General features: G+C 42.8%; 1 protein-coding gene across 10 annotated transcripts in view; it reads left to right on the top strand.

Annotated features, from left to right (window-relative positions):
- Positions 1–14,318, top strand: part of SYNRG (synergin gamma) — an 85,493-nt gene that overhangs the window by 57,518 nt on the left and 13,657 nt on the right. For all 10 annotated transcript variants that reach the window (XM_061390307.1, XM_061390314.1, XM_061390310.1 and 7 more), the window contains 5 exons: positions 273–866; positions 1,986–2,149; positions 3,154–3,207; positions 3,694–3,790; positions 8,959–9,107. In XM_061390307.1, coding sequence (XP_061246291.1) covers positions 273–866; positions 1,986–2,149; positions 3,154–3,207; positions 3,694–3,790; positions 8,959–9,107 — 1,058 coding nt within the window. The remainder of the gene's footprint in view (positions 1–272; positions 867–1,985; positions 2,150–3,153; positions 3,208–3,693; positions 3,791–8,958; positions 9,108–14,318) is intronic.

The following is a 14,318-nucleotide window of genomic DNA, read 5'->3' as shown; positions in this document are numbered from 1 at the left end:
TTTTTTTTTTTTTTTTTAAAGAAACTGTCATATAGGAAGAAAAGGACTCTTTGTTACTAAATATAAATGCCAGCTCAAGGCTAATGTAGGTTTTTAAAGATCAGATTTTACAGCCCATCTCCTTTAATTTTAGTACAAGCTCTAAATTTAGTCAATTCCAATATCGCATGGAACTAATCAAAGACGCTAGACATTTTGCTTCTGCAGAGTTTAGGGCATTTTGCCTACATGGTGAGCTTGCCTCTAACTGTGGGGTCTTATTTCCCTTTCAGATATAGAGGACTTAAAATATGCTGCTTTTGGAACCTACAGTAGCAGTTTTGCAGTGAGCACACTTACGAGCTCTGACTGGTCAGACAGGGATGATGCCTCTCAGGGCAGAAAGCTGTCCCCATTTGTCCTCTCAGCAGGAAGCGGAGCCTCCGCCGCCGCCTCGGTTCTTCAAAAGAAAGAGACTTCGTTCGGCAGTTCCGAAAACCTCACCGTGGCATCTCTCTCCAAAGTCACAACCTTCGCCAGCGAGGACCCTCTTCCAGAGACCACCTTCCTAGCTTTCGCCAATTTTAAGGACGTGATCCCGCAGGCCAGCGAGCCAAAGGAATACGAAAGCGGGGACTTCAGGGATTTCGCCAGACAAGACCTGCCTGTAGGCGAGCGGAGCCAAGAGGCCATGTGCCTGAGCCCGGCCTCCAGCAGCGCTTCTCACGACACCCCCAAGGAATGCACAGATGACTTCGGAGAGTTTCAGAGTGAGAAGCCCAAAATCAGCAAATTTGACTTTTTAGTGGCCAATTCACAAGGCAAAATGAAATCCAGCGAAGAAATGATCAAAAATGAGCTAGCAACCTTTGACCTTTCTGTTCAAGGTGAGTAGCTTTCAACACAGATTTTATATCCTGGTTTCTTCCACTGCATTTAAATGTTCGTTCTTTCTTAGAATAAGAAGGTGGTCCCTGGGTTAGCAGGAAATATATTTTCCAATGTTTAAAATCAGAGTCTGGGACAACAGACTATAAAAGAGGGTTTCCCTGAGACTGAACTGAAATTAAACCAGTATTCATCAGATGACAGCTTTGGGGGTTAAAATTAAGTGCAGCACACGGTCAATTTGTTGGCTCGTTTTGGGGAGAAGTGTGCTGTGTTAGAAGAGCCAGAGAAATGGTTTGACCCCCTTGTGGGCCAGTGAGTTCTGCTCTTGATCCCTGGCTACAGAGTATATCTTTTCATGCTGAGGTGCCATGTAGTACCTATGGATCTGAGTCCAGTCTGCAGACCTGCTCTGATTGACCCACACTGAAGGATTTCTAATGTGTGAAGCAGTTGCCGATGCATAAAACCATGACACTTCACAACCTGGATTTCTGGCTTTTCTTGGAAAGGCATAGTATCTGGCAGTCCTAGGCCTGCGTTCCCACCTCTTGATGATCAGCTGGAGCCGAGTAGCATCATCCCCTCCAGCAGATGATGTGAGGTCTGCCCTGTGTCATGGTTCCCACTATGTTCCTCTCCAGCTGACCTGCTTCAGTCATTTCCTTTGCCCACCTGCTCTCTGAAGGCATTTGAGTTTGCCCCTTTGGTTTTAATCCCACCCTGACAGAAGGGCTCATTGATTTCTGTTCATTGAGAAGGATGGAGGAAGTCAGTACCAATCCGTAGGTGATGACTGGAAAAGTGCCACACTCTTGCACACTGATACTTAGAAAGACCCTAGTCCTCCAGACTCCAGTGATCCCACATTCAGAGTTATGGAAGTATTGTGACAGATTAAAGAAGCATAATGGAGAAAATTAACGGCAGGGGACTCGGGCATGAGAAAACAAGGGAAAGTGTTCAGCGTGCCACTTGCCAGACAGGCCGAACGAGAAGTGTGATTATGACCACCTCCTGGCGCCAGCATCTAGAGAAGAGGGTCGTGTGAGCAAGGAAGAGCCTCTGCTTGGATTAAGCTGAGTAATCAGAACTTTTGTGCCGTCCATCTCCCCCAGGATCGCACAAGAGAAGCCTGAGCCTTGGTGATAAGGAAATAAGCCGCTCTTCTCCTTCCCCGGCTTTGGAGCAGCCTTTCAGGGACCGCTCCAACACGCTGAGCGAGAAGCCTGCCCTGCCCGTTATCCGCGACAAGTACAAAGACCTGACGGGAGAGGTGGAGGTGAGCGGGCTCTGCGTCCCTGGGGCCCCGAGAGAAAGTGCTTGCCTCTGTCACCTGGGGAGCGAGGGGCAGACCGTCCCAAGGCACCGGGCATGAGATGTGTCATTAAATAAGTGAGAGCATGGTGACCTTAGCCCCGGATGAAGATTCCTCCTAGATGTGACATCACTGAGAGTAGTTAGCGACCCTAAAAGTGGAATTATTCCTGAGACCTCACAAGGAGGGAAGTGTTTCTTCAGGGGGTTCTTTTTGAGCATGTGGACTTTATCATCTTAGTGGTAAAACCTCAAAAGGCGGTACTGGGGCGGGGGTGGGGGGCAGGGGGACTTCCCTGGAAGCCCAGTGGTTAGGGCTTCACCTTCCAGTGCGGGGGATATGGATTCGGTTGCTGGTCAGGGAGCTAAGATTCCACATGCCTCATGGCCAAAAAACCAAGACATTACAAAAAAAAAGAAAAAATCAGAAGCAATATTGTAGCTAATTTAAAAATTGGCCCACATTAAAAAAAAAAATCTTTAAGAAAAAAAGAGGACAGATGTGCTGGATCCTCTCACGGTTAACATGTGTCCCACGCTGCTTCCTCCTCCAGCCGACACTCGGAGCATCCTCCTCCCCGTCCTGTCAGACCCGCGCTCACTCGCACGCACAGCTTCCTGACTGTGGAGCAGGAAGCTGTGGTTTGATACTGGCTCTCGTGCTAGACGCCTACGTGGTGTGTACCTTTAAACAGGCTTCCACTATTAATGGAACAAATGAGGCAACGTTTACGAAGGGAATCCACTAAAAACCATTTCCCTCCAATTTACAAGTCATGTGTTCAGAAGTCACAGTTATCAGGAGCTATCAGTAAAAATCATCATTAGTGGGTTCAGAAGGTCAACTGCACTTGGATTAGTGATTTTCATAGACATGAAAGTAAGTCTTCAGGACTCTGGCCTGACAGAAGTCACAAGTAGGGTTCCAGGCTTGCCTGCTTGACCCAGTTCTTTTTATAAATTTCACAGGAGAACGAGAGGTATGCATATGAATGGCAGCGGTGTCTGGGGAGCGCGCTGGAGGTGAGTCTGTCGCGTGTGTTCACACATCCGCATGTGCCTCTTGTGTCATCTTGCCTTCTTGGTTCCTTTGGGTGGACTCGGGGCGAGCTCTGCCTTGATGGCCTTGCACTAGGAGGACCTGTGTGGAAAGTTACACCGAGAGGCTTCTTCCCCACCTATTGTAGCAGACCCCACTCACTCACTCACGGTGCCCTCTTCCGTCACTGAGTTTAAGGTGTAACAAAATGATATCATTATCTCTGCCCAAGTTAAAATAATATTTAAGCTGAAGAACCCTTGTCTTTCCACTTCCAAAAAAACGGAGACTTGGTTCGTCAATGTCAAAATTAAATTCTGAGATTTGTTTCAGCATAGTCATCTACATACATCAATCAGTCATGCATTTTCACACCTTCCAGCTTTCTGTTGGGTTTTCTACTAATAGTAAACTGCTTTGTAATGACTTTTCCTGATTATGTAAGGTGATGTGATTTCATTTCTTTATAGGTCATTAAGAAGGCTAATGATACTTTAAATGGAATCAGTAGTAGCTCTGTATGCACAGAAGTAATTCAGTCAGCTCAAGGCATGGAATACTTATTAGGTATGTGTTTTCATATTATACTTCTTCAAAATCATGACACTTTGTAGGCTTTTCAGTTGTCCCTATGTCAAGTAGTTTAATCTAGATCTCTCTAAGCCTCATAGGACTTCACTAAGTAGCTTCTGCTTTTATAGATAAGACACTTAAATCCTACCCAGAAACAACTATTTGACTTCAGGTCTCTGTGGCCAGGTTTCCCAGTCCTTGTTATACACAATGTAAAGTCACATGTTACTGGTTTATCAAAGAGTCTGAACTAGATGAGGCATTAACATTAAATCATTGGTTTAAAAAAGAAAATTAAGTTATTGGGTCCCCAGTCAGTTCTTACCAGGCTCTGTTGAATTCTGCCTTTCTACCCCTTACCAACCTCACAGATTCCTTAACTTCTGGCCGCCTTCAGCTCTCACACGTCCCAGTCTAACGTGAAATCTCAGTCCCTGTCCTCAGTGGTCCTCTCCTGCTCAAGGTTTGCCTGTCGCCAGAACCACAGGCACTGGACTCTCCCTAATCTTCTTCAGACCTTTACTCAGATGTCACCTTCTAAGTGAGGTCTTCTCACCCCTCTCACTCAAAACTGTGTTCCCTCTCTCCACCCTGTCACTTGCTATCCATCTCCCTGCTTGATTTTCTCCCTAGCCCTGTCACATTTACTATCTTAAATATTTTACTTTCTGTTATTTGTATCTGTTATCTGTCTGTCTCCAGTAAAATCCACCTCCAAGAAGGGAGAGATTTGGGTGTGATTTGCTTCCAGCTGGGTTTCCAGCACCTCGCCTAGTGCTGGGCGCCCAGTGGTCACTCGTGTATACTCTCTGGGTGAGTGGCTCTGAAGGCTGTGAGCCCTCCTTATTCCTGCCTCCTGCTCTTGTTCCTCTTTCCTGCTCAGACAGGCATAATTCTGCTTCATAAACAAATGTTCACCAGCTCATGGGGTGCCTATCTTTCCCTCTAGTAGTTTCCTAGCATGAAAGATTGACTCAGAAGCCCCCTCACTTGGCTCAGAGGGGGCAGCAATTCCTAACCTTCCCCTGGGGAAGGAAGGACAAGCCGCAGTGCTGTATATAGGCTGAGCATGTACCACTAAAGACCCCCTGGCATTCTTCCAGTTCTCTCTGGAACAGGCTAGGGGAGGGGTTGGGTTATGCCTGGCAGCTGTCCTTAGTCTTTGGAGACCTTGGTGTCTCTCATCCTTGCTGGAAGAATTCAGCCGTAATTCAGAGACCACTAGAAAAGAACCATTCTGTGTCCTGTTAAGTGTGTAAAAGATACATGAAGCCACAGACTTTGTAAATCTTTGAGCATTCAGAGGAGTGAAATATTTCTTAATTACAGGCAGACCTGGGAGATACTGGGGCTTCCCTGATAGCTGAGTTGGTAAAGAATTGGCCTGCAATGCAGGAGACTCCAGTTCGATTCCTGGGTCAGGAAGATCCCCTGGAGAAGAGGCAGGTTACCCACTCCAGTAATCTCGGGCTTCCCTTGTGGCTCAGCTGGTAAAAAAAATCCACCTGCAATGTGGGAGACCTGGGTTTGATCCCTAGGTTGGGAAGATTCCCCTGGAGCAGGGAATGGCTACCTACTCCAGTATTGTGGCCTGGAGAATTCCACGGATTATAAAGTCCATGGGGTTGCAAAGAGTTGGACACAACTGAGCGACTTTCACTTTCACTTCACTGGGAGACATTGAAGGTTTGATTCCAGACGACTGCAGTAAAGCTTATAGCTCAGTGAAGCGAGTTGCATGAATATTTTGGTTTCCCAGTTCATAGAAAAGTTATGTTTACCTTATGACTGTATTCCATTAAGTGTGCAATAGCATTATGTCTGAAAAAACCTTAAATTAAAAATATTGATTAAAAAAGGCTAGCCATCATCTATCTGAGTCTTTAGCAAGTCATAATCTTCCTGCTGGTGGAGGCTCTTGCCTTGATGTCGATGGCTGCTGGCAGATCAGGGTGGTAGTTGCTGAAGGTTGGGGTGGCTGTGTCCGTTTCTTAAAATAAGACAATGAAGTTTGTTTCACCGATGGACTCTTTCATTGATGAACAATTTCTCTATATAGTATGCAATGCTGTTTGATAGCATTTTACCCACAGGAGAACTTTTTTCAGAATTGGTGTCAGTCTTGAAATCTGTGCTGCTTTATCAGCTTAGTTTATGTAATATTCTGAGTTCTTTGCTGTCATTTTAACAGTCATCACCAGGAGTGGATTCCACCCCAAGAAACCACTTTCTTTGCTCATTGTTAAAGATTTATCATGAGATTGTAGCAAATTAGTCACATCTTAAGGGTCTACTTCTAATTCCCTTGCTGTTCCCATCATGTCTATGGTTACTTCCTCCACTGAAGTCTTGAACCCCTCAAAGTCAACCATGAGGGTTGGAATCAACTTCTTCCAGATTCCTCTTGTTGATATTGTGACCTCTTCCCATGAATCCTAGATGTTCTTAATGACATCTAGAATGGTGAATCCTTTCCAGGAGGTTTGCAATTTACTTTCCCCAGATCTACCAGAGGAATTACCATCTGTGGCAGCTATAGCCTCTTAAAATATATTTCCTAAAGACTAAGACTTGAAAATCAAAATTATTACTTGACCCATGGGCTGCAGAATGGATGTTCTGTTATTAGCAGGCATGAAAACATTAATCTTGTTGTATATCTTTATCAGAGGTCTTAGGTGACCAGATGCATTGTCACTGAGCAGTCATATTTTAATCTTTTTTTTTTTTTTTCTGAGCAGTAGTCCTCAACAGTGAGCTTCAAATATTCTGTAAACCATGTTGTGAACAGATGTGTTATCATCCAGGCTTTGTTATTCCACTTCTAGAGAGAGCACAGGCAAAGCAGATGTAGCATAATTCTTCAGGGCCCTAGGATTTCTGAAATAGTAAACGAGCATTGGCTTCAGCTTAAAGTCCCCAGCTGCGTTAGCTCCTAACAGGAAAGTCAGCCTGCCGTTGAAAGCTTTGAAGGCAGGCATTGACTTCTCCTCTCTAGCTATGAAAGTTCCTGGATGGCATCTTCTTCCGATAAGAAAGCAGTGTCGTCTATATTGAAAACCTGTTGGTTAGTGTAGCCACCTTCGTTAATTATCTGAACTAGATCTTCTGGGTAACTTGCTGCAGCTTCTGTATCATCACTTGCTGCTTCACCTTGCCCCTTTATGTTATAGAGATGTTATGGAGATGGCTTCTTGCTTTAACCTTCACGAGCAACTTCTGCTGGCTTCAGACTTTTCTTCTGCAGGTTCCTTATGTCTCAGCCCTCATAGAACTGAAGAGAGTCAGGGTTCAGGATGAGGGAATGTTGTGGCTGGTACAATCATCTCTCCAGAGCACTCAGACTTTCTGTGTATCAGCAATATAAGACTGTTTGCTTTCTTATCATTCGTGTGTTCCCTAGAGTAGCCCTTTTGATTTCTTTCAAGAGCTTTTCCTTTCTTTCGAAAGTTGGTTAGCTGGCAAAAGAGACCTGTCTTGTCTTTCGACATGCCTTCCTCACTAAGCTTAATCATTTCTAGTTTTTGGATAAGATTCCTCTTTGCCTTGAACACTTAGAGGCTGTCATTGGGTTGTTAACTGACCAAATTTCAATATTGTTGTGTCTCAGGGAATAGGGAGGCCTGGGGAGGAGATGGGTGGAGCAGGTCAACGGAATACCCAGAGCACATGCAGCGAGGTTCATGGTGCCCCCAGACAACTACAGCAGTAACATCATAGACCACAGGTCACCATAGCGAATATGGTGATAATGGAAATGTTTGAACTACTGTGAGAATTACCAAACTGTGACAGAGAAGCAAAGCGAACAGATGCTGTCAGGAAAATGGTGCTTATAGACCTGCTTGATGCACAGTTACCACAAACTTTCAGTTTGTAAAAAAAATTCATATATTTGTATCTAGAAACCACAACAGAGGGAACTGCAGTAAAGCAAGGTGTGCCTGTGTGTTATAGTGATCCTGACATTGCGATTCTTTTAAACTGTTAATGTTCCTATTTCAGTGAGTATAACATGTATTTCCCAAATTCAAACAGAGGGACTCATAAAGATGCCAGGAAAAAAATAGCCAATATTTGGTTAACGTCTGCTGTTGTAAGCCTTTTACAGTTTTAACCAGTTTAACCTCTTCAACCATCCTTTGAGAAGGTACTATTATCCCAGTGTTACATTTGAGGAAACTGAAGTACAGAGAGGTTTGCAACCTGCCTGAGGTTACACAGCGAGTAAGTGGCAGAGCTTGGACTTGAATCCAAGTGGTATAGCTCTAGAGTCTGTGCTCTTACCAGGGAGTTTATACTGCAGCGTTAACTGTTGATGGCTCCTGGGCTTCCCTGGGGATCCAGTGGTTAAGACTCCACACTTCCCAACCTAGCTGTTCATTGGCAGATGAATGTGTAAGAAAGCTGTGGTACATATACACGATGAAATATTCAGCTATTAAAAAGAATGCATTTGAATCAGTTTTAATGAGGTGGATGAAACTGGAGCCTATTATACATAGTGAAGTAAGTCAGAAGGAAAAACAGCAATACAGTATATTAATGCATATATATGGAATTTAGAAAGATGGTAACGATGACCCTATATGCGAGATAGCAAAAGAGGCACAGATGTAAAGAACAGACTTTTGGACTCTGTGGGAGAAGGTGAGGGTGGGATGATTTGGGAGAATAGCATTGAAACATGCATATTATCATATGTGAAATAGATTGCCAGTCCAGGTTCGATGCATGAGACAGGGTGCTCAGGGCTGGTGCACTGGGATGACCCTGAGGAGTGAGGTGGGAGTGGGGTTCAGGATCGGGGACATATGTACACCCATGGCTGATTCATGTCAGTGTATGGCAGAAACAACTACAATATTGTAAAGTAATTAGCCTCCAATTAAATAAATTAATTTAAAATAAATAAATAAAAAGACTCCATGCTTCCAGTGCAGGGGGCGCAGGTTCAATCCCTGGTCGAGGAACTAAGATCCCACATGCCGGGGGTTGCGGGCCAAAAAAAAAAAAGTTGATTGATCCCGAGGAATAGGCTCCCATCTGTCCAGACGCAGTCCCTGTTTCACCTCGGACATCAGCCAGCAGTGAGGCTGCCGTGTCTTGTTATCTCTTTCTCTTCACTCCAGCACCTAACTCTTCCTCTCTCACCCCGTCAGGTGTTGTCGAGGTGTACAGGGTAACGAAACGCGTGGAGCTGGGGATAAAAGCCACTGCGGTGTGCAGTGAGAAGCTCCAGCAGCTGCTAAAGGACATCGATAAAGTATGGAATAATCTAATTGGCTTCATGTCACTTGCCACACTCACGGTAAGCCCACGAGACAATTCAGCAGTTGCTTTCCTTGAAAAAACCTAAGCCATAAAGCTGACTGTATGTTCCTTTGATTGGAGGATGAATCCAACTGGCTACAGGAGGAGATGTCCCTCCTGTAGCCAGTCAATGTTATACATATAGAAGGAGATACTAATAACATTTGTGCTGTTAGTGGAATAGCACCAGGTTGGCCTCCAGGCCCATTGTACCTCAATGAGAGTGTAGCTACAGAAAACATTCTCTATCTATATCCTTAAGCCACTGTTTTGCAAAGCGTTGATTTGAGTTTCTCCCTTTACATTTCTAGTTTTTTCCCCATTAGTGTCCTTTTAAAAAAATGTTAATATTAATTGAAAAAGATAGTGCACCTGAACGTTCATACCAGCACTGTTTACAGCAGCTAAGACACGGAAGCAACCTAAGTGTCCAATACAGATGAATGGACAAAGAAGACGAAGTACTACTTAGCCACGGAGAAAGAGTGGAATTTAGCCATCTTCATGTGGGTGGACCGAAAGGGCATTATGCTGAGTGAAAGAAGTCAGAGAAAGACTGAGTCAGAATGATGTCACTTATATGTGGAATCCAAAAAAAAAAACAACAACAAACTAATGAGTATCACAGAAAAGAAGCAGACTCACAGAGAGACAAACTAGTGGTCACCAGTGAGGGGAGGGAAGCAGGGACGGGCAACAGAGGAGGAGCGGATTAATAGGCACAAACTGCTATGTAGAAAGTAAGTAAGCTACTAGGGCACATGGTACAGCATAGGGAATATAGGCAATATTGTATAGTAACTATAAATGGAATATAACCTTTTAAAATTGTGAATCACTGTTATATAGATGAAACTAATATAATATTCTACATCAACTATATGGCAAAAAAAATTCTTTTTAGACCTAAGTAAAACAGACAGAAGACTCTATGATAAATCTTGTTGCTGTCCTGTGGTTCATTGAGCCATTTTACTTTCTTAAGGTCTTGAATTGTTTTCATTTTTTCCCATTACGAATAGTTTTACTCTGAATATCATTAAATCAGTGACTGTCTCCCCTTTGGATGGTACAGTCTCTGCAAGTGGACTTAAATCAGAGTGCATGGTTGCACATGTACATGCATGCCTGCATGTAGCTGCTGTTCCACGTGTTATGTGGATTTCCAGGTAGCTTAAGGCTAGTTGACAGCAGTGCATAGAAGCATACATTTCCTTACATTGTATTCTAGCTTTGTCAATTTCTCAATTTAAAAAGTGTGTAAGCAATTCCCTGAAAGTGTTTTTTAAATTTCTTTCATTTCCCGAGGGACTGTCTAGTGTCTCAAATGATAATTTACTATTTTTATTTCCTTTGTGTGTAAGCTGATCATCTCTCTCTTTTGACCGTTTGGCCATATATTCAGTGAAATACTGTTATTGACCATACACATTTCATATTTGTAATAGATTTATTCACACACACGCATATGTGCATAAGATGATATCAGTTAATTTTTGCCTCTTCGGTTTCTTCCACCTTTTTTTTTTTTTTAATATTTCACTGGGCAAAGCTATTTTATTTTTATATATTCATGCTAATTCAGTTTGTCTCAGATAATATCCTTTTTTCCACAATAGTCAAATTTATCTTCCTTCCACAGCTGGAATAAATGCGCAGTTCCATTTTCTTGCCTTCTTTCCCCACATTGAACCAGGCGCCCCATTTCTAAGAGCAACCAGCTCTCTTTGTGCCACGCTGCTGGGCGGGAGGACCCCACGTCGCCCAGCAACCTGTCTGTCATCAGCGGCAGGTCCTCGCCATTGTTACGTTGCTTCTGGTTTGTAATATTAAGTTCCGAAAGCATTTGAATCATTTCCGAAATCTCTTATATTATTCCTTTGGGCCATTTTTCGATTTATAACTTAAAATCATACTGTTTGGATAATTATTTTTTAAAAATACTATTGTGGCCAATACAATAAGAATTGAAGTATGCATATTTGAAAAGAAGAGATAGAATTGTTTATTTGATGATAAGAAATGCCTCCAGAAAACTGAATTCGAGAGGTTAAATTTAATGAGTTTGGCAAAACTTCACCAAATTCTCATATATTAACAATAGGAAAAAAACATAATAAAAATGGAAACCTTTTTTTTAATGTGGTAAATCATTCAGGCCCTTACCACTTCTGGCTGCATAGCTGCAGTTGCTGGTTCGCTTTTTTATCCACAGTCAATGTGTTCTACACACCACTATCTTTCGGGTCTTTCTAAAATGCTAATCTGATTGTGGCATTTATATCCCATTTGAAACCCTACAGTGACTCTCCCTGGTCTTCAGGGTCAAGTTTAAACTCCTTAGCTCAGTGTGGGAGGTCTTTTCCATCACTTGGGCTGCCCTGGCCCGTCTTTCTCTGTTAAATCGCTTTTCCCTCTGGACTCTGCGTCATTTTCCCCAGAAATCATCCCAAGAGGCCCTCAGTCTGCATTAGATGCCCCTTCCTGTGTGTGTCCATAGCGTGTTCTGGTCAGGGAGGCACTTCCACGCTTCTTGGTGCTTGTGTCTTCTTATTTCTTGCCCACTAGCTTCTCAGCTCCGTAAGATCAGGACTGTGTCCTTTTTTTCTGTTTGTTTAACTGAAATATAATTGATCTGGGGCTTCCCTGGTGGTCCAGTGGTTGACTTGGCACTTCCAGTGCAGTGGACGTGGCTTCAATCCCTTGTCAGGGAACTAAGATCCCGTATGCACAGTTCAGCCAGAAAAGAAAAATATAGTTGATTTTACAGTATTGTGTTAGTTTCGGGTACAGAGCATAGTGATTTGTTTTGTTTTTGGTTTTTTACATATTATGTTCCACTTCAGGTTATTACACGACACTGGGTATACTTCCCTGGGTATACAGTAAATCCTTGTTACTCAACTGTTTTATGTAGTATCAGTGGTTTGTATCTGTTAGTTTCATGCTCCTCTAATTTGTCCACCCCTTTCCCTCTTTCCTTGGTAACCATAAGTTTGTTTTCTATGTCTCTGGGTCTGTGTTGTGTATATATTCATTCATATTTTTTAGATTCCATATGTAAGTGATATCATAGAGCATGTGTCCTTTATCTCTCTGTGTTCTAACGTAGCGATTAGTGGGGCTTCGTATCTTTTGTTTTATACTTTTTGAACCTTACCTTTATTTTCAAACAAGATAAGCATTTTTATACCTCATTATTTTAATAACTGGTTTAAATTTTTTTAATAAATGGATAAGGAAAATGAAGGGGAAATGAAGCAGAAAATGTTAAAGCCAGGAATGAAGTTGTGTGCAAAAATGTGTGCTTTTAAAGTGTTGGCATTTGCTGGTGGTGAGCTGTACCGTTGACCCTTCCAGGCACTGATGTAAAGAAGACATGATCAGTTCCATGATTCACTGGGTTCATAACAGAAAAATAAACCCTCTACTCAGGAAGCATATCTATTCCTGGTACTCACATCTGAAAGAAATTTCTTTTGTGGGTTCTCGTAGAGAGGAAACTAACATCATCTACATTATCTTCAGAAATAACCCTTTTAGAAAGCAACAGGTTTCATTGAGTAGTTTCTTAGGAAATTTTTCATTGTAGATCAAATGGCATAGCCCCAGTAAGTGAAAGTTATTCCAAGTGGGGAGCAAAATAGATGAAATGGTAAGGAGAAGAAAAAGTGTGGCAGTTCTTACTGACAGTGGCCTCAAGTCTTTGTTCGGTAAAGAAAACACATAAATCAGTGCGAAATACACCAGCTTCCAGTAAAGTCAGAGCAAAATCATGAAGTGATTCATAAAAGAGGAGGCACAGCTAATCAGTAAACAATAATTCAAGTTAAAACAAGGTGTTGTTTTTTTTTTTTTAACCACCTAATAAACCCAGTTTGGGATTTGGTTTATTTATTTGAACCTTTAGCATGTTGATGTGGTAAAATGGGACTGCTTCTTAGGGAATTTATTGGGAATTAATTCATTAAGAAATTGGTGCCACCCCATGGGAAAGGTGTCTGGCAGCATGCTTTCCCTCCCACCTGGGAACTCATTGAGGACAAGGACCAGGACCACATGTCCGTCGTCTGTCTACTATGAGCACCGTGCCAGGCACCATGTCAATACCCAGTAAATGCTGAATGAATGAAAAGATTTACGGACCTCCAGAGCGGTTGATTAAGTAGTTCCACTTTTTGGAAAACTCCCTAAGGTAGAGGGTTCTACATACAAACTCACAAAAAGAAGCAGCTCAAACGCACAAGTTGTTCTTTGTAAAAGTGAAAAGTTGAAAATAACCTAAAAGTCCAAATCTGGAGAATTTAATTGTGTGAATCTTCACAGTAGGATGTTACATGGCCATTTTTTAAAGGAGCACAAAGTTTGAAATAACACAGAACTATTATTACAGTGCTGGAAGGGAGTATTGCAGAATGGTGATAGGGTTGTGTGTGGGTCATAAAACCCTGGCAGTTTTTGTTTGTTTTATTTGGCTGTGCTGGGCTGTAGTTGTGGCACCCAGAATCTTTGATCTTTGTTACGGCATGCAAGATCTAGTTCCCTGGCCAGGGATCAAACTCAGGCCCCCTGAATTAGTAGCTCAAAGTCTTAGCCCTTGGACCACCAGCAAGTCCCACCGCTGGCTTTTTAAAAAAGTATTTCCAAACTCCAGTCACAAATGAAGTTGATTGGCTGGCAATGCACGTGGGTGCCCGTGAGGCTGTGGGATGGAGGGGGGTGTCATAAAATCCACCGTGTCCCCTTTGCACTGTTGGCATCAAAGTTCATCAGAGCCTCTGTATTCAGTCTCACAAAGGTCTCACCTCAACAGGCATCTGTTCCATGTTTTTTTAGCAGCAAGATATCTACAGCCACACATTAGGAATGTGCGGGTCTGGGTGTCTCCTAAGTCACCCATCTTCTGCTCCTAACTCTCTACTCCTGTGGACTACATTAAGCCTAAACATCGTCCGCATCATTAGCCAACATTTACTGAATGCTTACTGTGTGCCAGACCCTATTCATGACTCTCTACATGGATGTAATGAATACAGCAGTCTTGAGGGTAGATAATAATATTCTCCCCTGATTAAATGAAGAAACTGAAGCACAGAGATATCGGTGAGACCTGGACTCAGTTTGAAAGAGTCCTAAGTCTGCTTTTTCAACCACAGTACTCTGTTGCCTCCTTGAATGGGCAGATTGGATGGGTGAAAGCAGAAAGGCA

Source organism: Bos javanicus, chromosome 19 (genome assembly GCF_032452875.1).
Source record: "Bos javanicus breed banteng chromosome 19, ARS-OSU_banteng_1.0, whole genome shotgun sequence".
Classification (NCBI taxonomy): domain Eukaryota; kingdom Metazoa; phylum Chordata; class Mammalia; order Artiodactyla; family Bovidae; genus Bos; species Bos javanicus.
The sequence above is the reverse complement of the archived record's forward strand: the minus strand, read 5'-3'. Positions and strand labels throughout refer to the sequence as shown.